The sequence below is a fragment of the Physeter macrocephalus genome, chromosome 4 (genome assembly GCF_002837175.3).
Source record: "Physeter macrocephalus isolate SW-GA chromosome 4, ASM283717v5, whole genome shotgun sequence".
Classification (NCBI taxonomy): Eukaryota; Metazoa; Chordata; class Mammalia; order Artiodactyla; family Physeteridae; genus Physeter; species Physeter macrocephalus.
In genome coordinates, this window is record NC_041217.1 from 88,144,131 (window position 1) to 88,156,309 (window position 12,179).

At 42.6% G+C, this 12,179-nt stretch overlaps 1 protein-coding gene across 1 annotated transcript in view; it reads right to left on the minus strand.

The window, feature by feature from the left end:
* STXBP3 (syntaxin binding protein 3) overlaps window positions 1–7,485 on the minus strand; it is a 56,293-nt gene extending 48,808 nt beyond the window's left edge. The window contains exon 1 of the mRNA XM_055084394.1: window positions 7,334–7,485. Coding sequence (XP_054940369.1) covers window positions 7,334–7,382 — 49 coding nt within the window. The 5' untranslated portion in view covers window positions 7,383–7,485. The remainder of the gene's footprint in view (window positions 1–7,333) is intronic.
* Window positions 7,486–12,179: the final 4,694 nt, after the last annotated feature.

Sequence of the window (12,179 nt, forward strand, 5' to 3'; positions counted from 1 at the left end):
CGAACCCGGCCCCCCTGCATCGGCAGGTGGACGCGCAACCACTGCGCCACCAGGGAAGCCCCAATTCTCTTACTTTTGCTCTGCTTGCTCTATACTCTTCCTCAGAGACCATACTCATCATGAAAGTTTCCTCTAACAGATCTGTCCTTTAATTTTTCCCCCAACTTTATTGAGATATAATTAACATATAACATTTTGTAACTTTAAGGTATACAATGTGTTGATCTGATACACATATACTGCAATATAATTACCTCTGTAGTGTTAGTTTACACCTCCATCACCTCACATTTCTTTTTTGGGGTGAGAACATTTAAGATCTACTCTCTTAGCAACTTGCAATTATATAGTACAGTACTGTTATCTATAATCATGATGCTGTGCATTAGATCCCCAGAACTTACTCATCTTCTAACTGGAAGTTTGTACTCTTTGACCAACTTCTCCCTATTTCCCCCTAACCCCCAGGAATCCTTCAATTTTCCACAAATCCTCATCTCTCCTTGGACTTCTTTCCATTACACAATACAGGTTTAAGCACCTATGTGCCTCAAATTGAGATTAAATGCCCTAAAAACTGCTTTAGACTTCTCCATTTCTATGAGTTTTACTGTCATCTTCTTAGTCATAGTCTTCGGCTATTTCCTCCATTTCTAATCATTAGGCTGTGCTGACTTTTTTTTCCTGTGACTGCCGCTGTCACCAGCATTGCCTTGATTCTCATCATCTCTCAATGAACTACTGCAATAATCTCCTGTTTGGATTTCCTGCTTTCTACCTCCAACCCCTTTACCTTTTCCAATCCATTTTTCACACTGTTGTCAGTCATCTTGCTGAAGCACAGCCCTGTTATATCAATACCCACCTCAAAATTCTCTCAAATGCTTACTGTTACCTACAGAATAAAATCTAGACTCTTACTATTCAACATCCTCCATCAACTGGCCTCCACCTAATCTCTAAATTAATCTTCCACCAGTCCAGATGGTACCCAATTAATGACCTATTAATACCAATTACTCTATCTTTGCTCCTTCTGTTTCTCCTATATATAAAAGGAAATGTATTTAAAACTGTAACACCAAAGAGGATGTGAAAACACTGAAAGGAAAAATAAAAGGAGAACTAACAACGTAGTGTATAGCATCAGCAATGCCAAGGTGTACTTGTACAACTATCTTTAATCACAGAGAAACTAATAAACCTGATAAATATACAAGAAAAACGGATTTGTCTGAAAAACAGGAAATGAATAGGTAAGAATCTTTATAAAGGTAATCCCAGAGGCCTGGGGCAGAGGTAAAAGTAATACTCATTACTAGTTGAAAAAAAACAGATTGACCTGCACTTCCCTGGTAGCGCAGTGGTTAAGAATCCACTTGCCAATGCAGGGGACACATGTTTGAGCCCTTGTCCGGGAAGATCCCACATGCCATGGAGCAACTAAGCCCGTGCACCACAACTACCGAGCCTGCCTGCGCTCTAGACCCCACGCGAGCCACAACTACTGAAGCCCGCACGCCTAGAGCCCATGTTCCGCAACAAGACACCACAATAAGAAGCCTGAGCACCGCAACGAAGAGTAGCCTCCGCTCGCCACAACTAGAGAAAGCCCACCCACAGCAACGAACACCCAACTCAGCCAAAAATAAAAATAAATAAAATAAATAAATTAAAAACAAAAAACAAAAAACAGATTGACCTACTCATGGGAAAGACCACTTAGCGCTTTCAAGGTTTACTGTTTAAAAATTTTATGAAACGGGACTTCCCTGGTGGTCCAGTGGTTAAAACTTTGCCTTCCAATGCAGGGGGTGCGGGTTCAATCCCTGGTTGGGGAGCTAAGATTTCACATGCCTCATGCCAAAAGCCCAAAAAACATAAAACAGAAGCAATATTGTAACAAATTCAATAAAAACTTTTAAAAAAATGGTCCACATCAAAAAAAATCTTAAAAAAATTTTATGAAACAATATGAACAATATGAAAATTGAGGACTAGTATAAGACCACCTAAATATATACAAAGGCAAATATTAAAGCAATTATTTCTAGGTAGAAATTTAGTAAATTCTATATTTATTCTTCAAGCAAATACTTTACAATTAAAAGTCTGAAGGGGGACTCTTCCTTTGTGGTCCATTGGTTAAGAATCCATGCTCCCAATGCAGGGGGCCTGGGTTCCATCCCTGGTCAGGGAACTAGATCCCACATGCCGCAACTAAAAAAGATCCTGCATGTGGCAACAAAGACCCCGAGTGCCGCAACCAAGACCGAGCACAGCCAAATAAATAAATAGTTTTTAAAAAAACAACAAACAGCCTGAAGTGTTCCTCTCTTAAACATAAGGGTGTAAAGGTAAAAAGCCACTGCTATAAAATTGCTTGATGGCAATGTAAGTCAGAACAGTAGTTACTCTGGGGTAAAGGGTGGAATTTGGCCTTGGAAGAGATATGGGGCGCTTGAAACATTCCATACCTCAATCTAAGTGGTAGTTAGATGAATAAAAATTTATCCATCTGGGACTTCCCTGGTGGCGCAGTGGTTAAGAATCTGCCTGCCAATGCAGGGGATACGGGTTCGAGCCCTGGTCTGGGAAGATCCCACATGCTGTGGAGCAACTAAGCCCGTGTGCCACAACTACTGAGCCTGTGCTCTAGAGCCCGTGAGCTACAACTACTGAAGCCTGTGCGCCTAGAGCCTGTGCTCCACAAGAGAAGCCACCACAATATGTATAACTGATTCACTTTGCTGTACACCTGAAACTAACACAGTATTGTAAATCAACTATACACCAATAAAAAAAAATTTTTTTAATTTATCCATCTGCACATTTAGCATTAGTGCACTTTACACTAGCATTATACTTAATGAAAACTTTAGGAACAAGAAAATGACTTCCTTTCAGCACTGTTCTAGTAAGTCCCCAAAATGCTGATGACTGCTGTTTGAGAAGGAGGAAAAAAAACCTTTCAGCTTTAGTAGCTCATCACTGCTACAGTATGTCTGAACAATTTAGCTCCAACCTACCTTTTAGTCTTCATCCCCCTATTTCTTGCAACAAATACTCTGTACTCAAACAAAAGGAATTATTCCCTCTTCCATAAACAATCACATACTTTCACATCTTTGGGTCTTGGCTCAGATTTCCCTGTCTGGCAAAATCCTACTACCTTTCACTATTTGGAGTCTCCCCTGATCCACTCGCAGAGAGGAAATAATTCCTTTTTCTTCTCTTCTCCCATGAAACTTCTTCATGCTGCTAATATAGCACTTAGTACCTATGTACCTGTCTCCTCCCACTGAATTGTAAACTCCAGGAGGTCAAGGAGTATGCACCTAGAATATTGGGTGGCACAGGGTAGTCAATAAATACTGATTTAAAAGAATACATGACTCTGCAAATATCCAAAAAGTAAAAGAAGAGAATTTTGCTCAACAAGATAAACTTAAAGAAGTGATCAGAATGAAAAAAAGACATAAAACAAAGATAACTGATTAAAACAAAAAACAAAAACATATTTTATACATGCCTATATTGGCATAAATAAGTTCTCAAGGAATTTATAAGAAACCTGAGTGGTTGTCTCTGGAAAAGGAGTCTGGGGTCTGGGTAGGGATGAAGATTAATTTTATTTTACAATCTTTTCTGTTATCAAAATTTTTTGCCACATCAAGGTATTTAAGAATGATTAAAATTGTTCATTACAAAGATTTCGAAAGAGGAGGAAAAAGTTATGTTAATGTTAACTGTTTAAAAAAAGCAAGTCGGGCTTCCCTGGTGGCGCAGTGGTTGAGAGTCCGCCTGCCGATGCAGGGGACACGGGTTCGCGCCCTAGTCCGGGAAGATCCCACATACCGCGGAGCGGCTAGGCCCATGAGCCATGGCCACTGAGCCTGCGCGTCCGGAGCCTGTGCTCTGCAACGGGAGAGGCCACAGCAAGTGAGACGCCCGCGTACCGCAAAAAAATAATAATAATAATAAAAATTTTTAAAAATAAAAAAAGGAAGTCACAAAATGACAAATAATAAAAAATATATCGGGCTTCCCTGGTGGCGCAGTGGTTGCGCGTCCGCCTGCCGATGCAGGGAAGCTATATAAGGACTAGAAGAAAAATGTGAAAAAAAACCAAAAAGCTTATGATTTAATGTGCAAAGAATTGGCTCAGATAAATACATTCTGATTACTTTTATTTGTAATTTTACTAGGTTCATTTTCTCTAACATTTCCTCTAAAATACACAAAGTGAATTACAGACATTAGACTATTGTTTATAGACAAGAAAGAAAACAGGCTATACTGAATAAGGAAAAAAAATGTCATAGGTGGCTTCAACTTGCTTTATGGTCGATTTAATTACTATTGTTTTGCTGTGTGTTTTTCAAATAAAGTTCATCAACTTTTTATTTAAAATCTTTTATCAGTGATATTTTTATTACCATTCCCCCCCGTAGCAAAAAGTGGCAAATGAGCAATACCAAGCACTAGAAACTTTTACTGATTTTAAGTATGGGAATTAGTTTTGTAAATAAATGTAGCCCTTTGCATTCAAATATTAAATTTTTAAAAGGGGTTTTAATGTGGTCCCTAAAGGCTGATCCCTTCTCATGTTTTAGGTCTCAGCTCAAATGTCACCTACTCAGAGAAACTTTTCCTGATCCACCTACCTAGAACAGTCCCTTTCTATATATACATATCACAGACTGAAATAATCACGTTTATTCTTTGTTTACATACTTATTTTCTATTATTCCCCACTTGAATGCAAGATTCAAGAAGGCTGGAAACTTGTCTGCCTTCTATTGCTGTATTCCCATAGGAATTCAATAATATTTATTGAATAATGGGGGAAAATTACAAAACTGATCTACTGTTTTCTTTTCCCCACTGTTTACTTTTCACAAGCACTATTATCCATTGCATTCTGCCAGGGCCTGTTTGGAATTTGAAGCTCTAGAGAGGGCTTCCCTGGTGGTGCAGTGGTTAAGAATCCACCTGCCAATGCAGGGGACACGGGTTTGAGCCCTGGTCCAGGAAGATCCCACATGCCACAGAGCAACTAGACCCGTGTGTCACAACTACTGAGCCCACGCACCACAACTACTGAAGCCCGTGCGCCTAGAGCCCGTGTTCCGCAACAAGAGAAGCCACTGCAACAAGAAGCCCTCACACAGCAACCAAGAGTAGCCCCCGCTCACTGCAACTAGAGAAAGCCCACACACAGCAACGAAGACCCAACGCAGCCAAAAATAAAATAAATTAAAAAAAAAAACACGAATCTACTTTCTACTAATCTCTATAGATTTGCCTATTCTTGACATTTAATACGAATGGAGTCATACAATATGTGGTTCTTTACAACTGGCTTCTTTTCATTTGGCATGTTTCCAAGGATCATCAATACTGTAGCATGTTTCAGTACTCCTTTTTTATTGCCCAATAATACCCCATTGTATGGACATAACCACATGTTATTTATCCATTCACCAGTCCATGGACATTTGGGTTGTTTTTGACTTTTTGTCTATTAAGAATTATGCAGCTATGATAATAGGTGTATCAGCTTTAACATCTGTTAAAGAGATAATAATTCTTATTGTTTTGATATTTGTAAAGAATAGTGCCTGGCACAGAGTTATGTTCAAAAAATATTAATTCCCTTCTCCCTACTTTACAGGTAAATTGAAGGTTAAGTTATTTATCTTTCTAACCTGACCTAACTATACTACCTTCAACCTAGCAAAACCTTTTCCCAGTCAAATATATGATTCTCCTACCTCTGAGGAGATTCCTCCACCATTTCTTTCAGACGTTCTCACCTTTTGCTAACAGAACTCAGAGGCTCCCACTTCTCTTTCTCTCTCTACTTTAATTAAACTAAGTGTTGAATGAATATCATCTTATCTTTTAGTTATGTTCCTATTTCCACAAAAATTCGAAGAACTATTTTTTTAAATCTGTATAACACTTCCTTCCATTCAGTGTCCCCTCTTCTTTATCTTACGCTACATGTAGGTATCCTGGTGCTACCTCAAGTTAACAGCACAACACGAAAATTTTGTTACCTGTAAACGCTCCCTCTTGCCTAGTTTCCATGCTATCAATACCTAGGTTACTATCATTAACCTTTTTTTTCTGATAAATGCTGATGTTAAGGTCCATCTTGGAAATTATACAACACAATTCATTACCCATTTTCATATAAATGTATTTAAATGCCACTGTGATTTTAAAACATTACCAAACCTTAAAAGGGACCCATGTAAATTCTGAAAAACAAAATGCTAACCTTATAATTATCCAATTAAAAAAATATTTTCATAACTTTTTTCCCCTTCTATTTATAACCTTGTTTTTAGTATGTTAAGCAGTATGCCAGTTACCGATTTGGAGTTTTAATTTTACACAAGAACTCTGCTCAACAAGCTGGAGCCAGAAATACTAATTAGATGTTACCCCTTTCCACTACCAGACCATAATTACTTTGAGCCCAGCAATGCCAAACAATGATGGTTCTTCCTGTTTGGCGGTTTCATTCCTTCTCTAAGCTGGCAGACCTAGGTTTGGAGTGATATTTATGAAAGTCGTAGATGATACAGCACAATGGCAGAATATCAGTAACCAATAAGTATTATAATACACTCCTAGCAGAAGGGAGTGGCTCCGAGAGTGGAAAGGAAGAGGTGAAGGTGCAGATTTGCCCCGAGATTTAATCATTCCGATGGTCCCTTCTCAAGAACTCTTTAGAAAGTGGGTTCTTCTAGAAGGGAAAAAGGGTCTGTTTAACAGTGAGGTTTTCTTTTTGTTTTTTTAAAGGACAAGCACTGTAAAGTACGGTTAGTAAAACTCTCGCTGGCTAAGACGAATAAGCATAGTAAGCAGTCTTGGAAAACTCAAGCGTGGGGAGAAGGGGAGGGGCGGGATAGAGAAACACAGCGCTCAGACTGTCTCGGGTGGAGAGACATCGCCGACTGGTGGGGCCCCGGCGGCAGCGCAAGCGAGGAACCGCGCAGGGGCCGCGGGCGGAAAAGCCGGGCCCGGGGCCGCTCTCGCAGGGCGGGGTTTCGGGGCCAGAGCCCGGCCGAGCCCAGCCCAGAGGGTGCCGGACGCCTGCGAGAAGGCCGCGTCCTCCCGCACCCCGCCCATCGTTGGTGCTGCCAGAACGAGGGCTGGGAAGGAAAGCAGGAAGAAGTGCTAACATGGACGTGGGAGCCAAAGCAACGAGTGCCCGTGGCGGCTCCCCAAGAGACTGCTGGTCTGGGGCAGGAAAGCAGGGCCCGGCGCCGCGGCCTCTTGGCCTTCCCTCTCTCAGCCCCTGCCCCACCGCACTCACTCTGCCACACGATGCTCTTCAGCCCCCAGTCCATCACCGGAGGCGCCATCTTCCCAAACACCGCTGAGGACTAGCCGCAGCCTCCCACTCGCAACCCACTTCAGCTGTTAGAGGGGGTTCGGCCGGGCCCCGCCCGTCGCTGAGGGGAAGACCCCGCCCACACCCACGGGCTGCGCCCTCCGGTGACGTCACGGGCGTCCGTAAGGGGATTCCCGCCCACCCCTGGACTGAGGCTGCGCAGTGCGGGTGGAATCTCCGTGGGCAGTTGCGCGCCCTCTAGCGGAAGGCTGTCAACCGAATTTCGACGTCCTGGGACGTCAGAAAGCGAAAGCGTACCGACGGATTGTGAGCTAATACCGTCCTAAGAAATCCCGAATTCACGCATACGATTCATGAAAAAGGAAGGGATCCTTCGCTTTACAAAAGAATTCTTCACTTTGCGAAGCGGTTTTTAATAGACTCTTCAGTCAGCTACCGAATAGAAAATTTAGCCTCCAAAAAGTTTATTTTATTCATTTTTCAAGGACATAATCATTGTCTAGAACTATTAGGTGCCGTCCACTGTGCCCAGAACTCTGCAGGACTTTCAGGAAAGTTACAAAAGAATTCTTCACTTTGCGAAGCGGTTTTTAATAGACTCTTCACTCAGTCAGCTACCGAATAGAAAATTTAGCCTCCAAAAAGTTTATTTTATTCATTTTTCAAGGACATAATCATTGTCTAGAACTATTAGGTGCCGTCCACTGTGCCCAGAACTCTGCAGGACTTTCAGGAAAGTCGAAGAAAGGAGACCCACTAATGAAGAATTTAAAATCTAATTAGCTCAATTCCTGGCATGCCGAAGGTGGTCAAAAACTGGTGAAGTAGCGAATGCCTTAATGGTGACAATATACATAAATGAACCAATAAAATAATAATTATTCAACAAACATAAATTCATGTGGGAGGGGCTATCAATGCTTTAGGATTTAAAAGAAGGGAATTATTGCTGATTCACAAAGGAGGTGATTGGAGCTCAGACTTAGAAAGTTTAGGCAGAGATCTATTTCCTGAGATGGTTCTTTTGAGACTTGAAATCAAAGCAATCATAGGGGAATTCCCGGGCGGTCCAGTGGTTAGGACTCCCCGCTTTCATTGCTGAGGGGGTGGGTTCAATCCCTGGTCCGGGAACTAAGATGCCGCAAGCTGCGTGATAAAAACAAAAACAAGTAGTCAATCATGAATTAAAAGAGTTTAGTTGCTGAGAACCGCCCCCCACCCCGACTGTAACATAACCATCGTATACTGGTGGAAAGTAGACTTTCCCACACCCATTTGCAAAGAACCAATGGTTCAAGTTGGTCACATAGGGAAGTGCAAATAGTTAGTCACTACTAGTAATAACAATGGCTAACATTTACTGAGGGCTTACTATATGCCAGGCACCACGCTAAGTGGATTATCTCATTGATCTTCAAAGCAACCCCTACAGACAAGGAACCTAAGGCTTAGTGAAGTTAAGTAACTTGCCAAGGATGCACAGCTAGTGGTGCAGTGGGAACGAGAAATCAGGCTTGAGCTACACAGAAAGCAATAGGGCAGTCTGTGGGATAACTGGCAAGTTTTGCTTTTTAGCTTTTTAGGAGAGAGAAGGAGAATGAAGAATAAAAACAGCCATAAAATGGGTTCAAGCAAAACCTATGGCCGTGAATGGTTTTTCCATGTAAGTCTTGTATGGGCCAAGCTGGAGCTCTGGCCTCTTTCAAACGTATTTTGAATGCACTTAGGTGGTCAGAATTTTAAACAAATGCACACATTACATTCCTCTCCCTTTTCAATTTTAAATCAGATTCTACTTAGTATACCGGGGTTGAGGCCCCAGGGATAAGAAAAAGACAAAGTATAGACTCACCCTTCTAAAATGGAGCTCTTTGCCCTAGAGGGTCAAACCAAGACAGAAGAGTGATGTGGGTGGGAGTGCCTCCATCCTCTACCCTTGAGGAGAATGACCAGGTGCCATGGGATAACATAGAAAGGCCCTTCTGGGTTGGAAGTTTGACTTGGGTCACATGGGGTATGGCTGTGACTCATGCCTCTGAAGGCCAGATTCCAAGGTGGCAGTGTGAAATAGTGGAGCAAATGTGGGTGTTAGCAGCATATAGACATGGGTCCACAAACCCTGGCTTTGCCTCTAATTAGTAGTGTGACTTGAAACACTCCAGTGTCATTGCATTTATTTGTTGAATATGAGTATAATATCTCAAACTTCACAACAACCCAACAAGATGATAATCTTTATTGCCATTTTACAGATGTGAAAACAGATTCAGAGAAGTTAAATCACGTAAGACCTCAAGATGGCTCCAAAACCATTGCCCTTTCCATCGTACCACATTGCCTAACCTCACTTGCTCCCCTAGTTTCACATAACCTCCCTGAGCTGTCTGTCTAGTCTCCTTTAGTTGGTTTGCCTAAACAGATTGAACAAGGAATTTGAGTTCCCTGAACCCGACACAGCAGAATGGAAGGTAAAATCCACCAATGCTGGTCAGAGATGAAAAATCTGCTTTGCATAATTTGTAGAGCTGATAAACAGCTACAATGATCGAGGGCTGAATGTAAAAGCTCTTGAGTTAGGGCAGATCACTCTCTCACCATCCTATTCCCAGGCCTTCTTCTCTAATAATTTATCACTTAATCATGATAACCCAGAGAAATATTTTCCATAAAAATATCATGGATTAGCAGGTCTGATCAATGGCCCCCTGATAATTTGTGTTTTTCAGTTGGTTAGCTGTGAGAACATGGATGAATTCCTTGACCTTTCTGGGTCTCATTTTTGTTATATGTATAAAGGAATAATATTATTATCTAGCTCACAGGGTATTTATGAGAACGAAATGAGTATGTGAAAAGCACTTAGAAGCATGTAGTATGTGCTACATCCATGTTTTGATTTTATGTTCACCCAGTGGGGACCACATTGTCTTCCATGGAATTCTGACCAAAACAGCCCAGACCTAGATGCCTAGCTAAGTAGACAGGCCATTTCATTTTCTGTGTTCTGGTATTAATAGGGTATGAGTGTACTGGTTCCAGCCCCCTAGTGTCCTAGAACCAAGGATCCTGGCCTTCCATTTGGCCTTTGCACTCTGTCAAAGGCTGTTCCAATCAGCCATGGACACAACTCTTTTCAGAGGACACACCCTGCCAGCAACCGGGCTCAGCACACAGTCTCACATGGGCTCTGAACCACAGCCCAGAACGCTGCCTTAGTTCATGGTTGCCCTCACAGGCATGGACCCACTCTGAACCCTCCAGATCTTCTCACCAATCTTTCCTCACATGCCACAGCCCTCTATCTTCTGTTAAGTTAATTAAACAAGGAGGCCATTAGACTGAGGTCGTTCTCATACCTTAGCCGCCTTCGTAAGCAAACAAAAACCTAAGTCTGCAAGGGTCTCGAGGTTAAGAAATCAAAATCTGGGCTTCCCTGGTGGCGCAGTGGTTGCGCGTCCGCCTGCCGATGCAGCGGAACCGGGTTCGCGTCCCGGTCTGGGAGGATCCCACATGCCGCGGAGCGGCTGGGCCAGTGAGCCATGGCCGCTGCGCCTGCCCGTCCGGAGCCTGTGCTCCGCAACGGAAGAGGCCACAACAGAGGGAGGCCCGCATACCACAAAAAAAAAGGAACCGGGTTCGCGTCCCGGTCTGGGAGGATCCCACATGCCGCGGAGCGGCTGGGCCAGTGAGCCATGGCCGCTGCGCCTGCGCGTCCGGAGCCTGTGCTCCGCAACGGAAGAGGCCACAACAGAGGGAGGCCCGCATACCACAAAAAAAAAAAAAAAAAAGAAATCAAAATCTAAGGACAACCAATCACAAACCCTAGCCAACTAGGGTTTCCCAAATAAGGCAACCACTATAGCGATATAGCTATTGGCCATAGCTTTAGCGCTAATCAGATAATATCCTTGCTTTGCTTCTGCCTCTTCTCAATAAAAGCCCCACCACCACCAACATCTGCCCCCGGCACCTGTCAATGGAGCGCTCCTAACCATTTCTCTTTTGGTGCTGCTGAATTTGAATCAATTTCTGCTCAAATAAACTCTTAAAATGTTTAATATGTCTCCGTTTATCTTTTAACACATCTCAGCTTCCCATCACTGAAATGTTGCTTCAAGGAAGAACTCACCAAGGCAAGCCTTTTAAGGTTCCCAAACCTGGCTGCATGTCAGAATCACTTGGTGAGTTTGTTCAAAATATAGATTCCCAGTCCTGGTCCCAAACCTGCTGGGTTAGAAACTCCAGAGGTGGTACCCGGAAATTTATATTAAGTAATGGGTTCCCCAATTGATGTCGATACACCTAGCCCGACTTCTGTTCAGACACTGGTATTTAGGAACAAAAGTGAACTAAAACTTGGCCCTCCTCTGTGTGTGCTCTCTGATACAGCAAATTCTATTTTTCGGAATCTGTGTCTTCGTCTATGTCCTTTTCAAGTGCAGTTGCCCTGGGGAGTATCTCTCATCAGTCTTACACAGAAAGGGAAAGCAGACATAGAAAAGGAAGTTTGCTGCTCCCTCCTAGTGTACCTCAAGCCTAATTCCACGCTCCAGTTCCCTCTGGGCAGAGTTTTATGGCTGTTCCTAACAACAGACGTTCTTAGTTCCACACCTATGCTTCTGGAGAGTAAACACTTTAGTTATGTGTGTGTTACAAAAGTCCTACTCGCACTATCTTTTAATAAGGTTACTGGCACTTGAAGGACAAAATCTTTTTAGGTACAACAGATTTATATTATATATCATTGCCTTTTCTCTCCAAAGATTCAAAAAAAAAAAAAGCAGTTTAGAATATAAGCGGGGGCTAC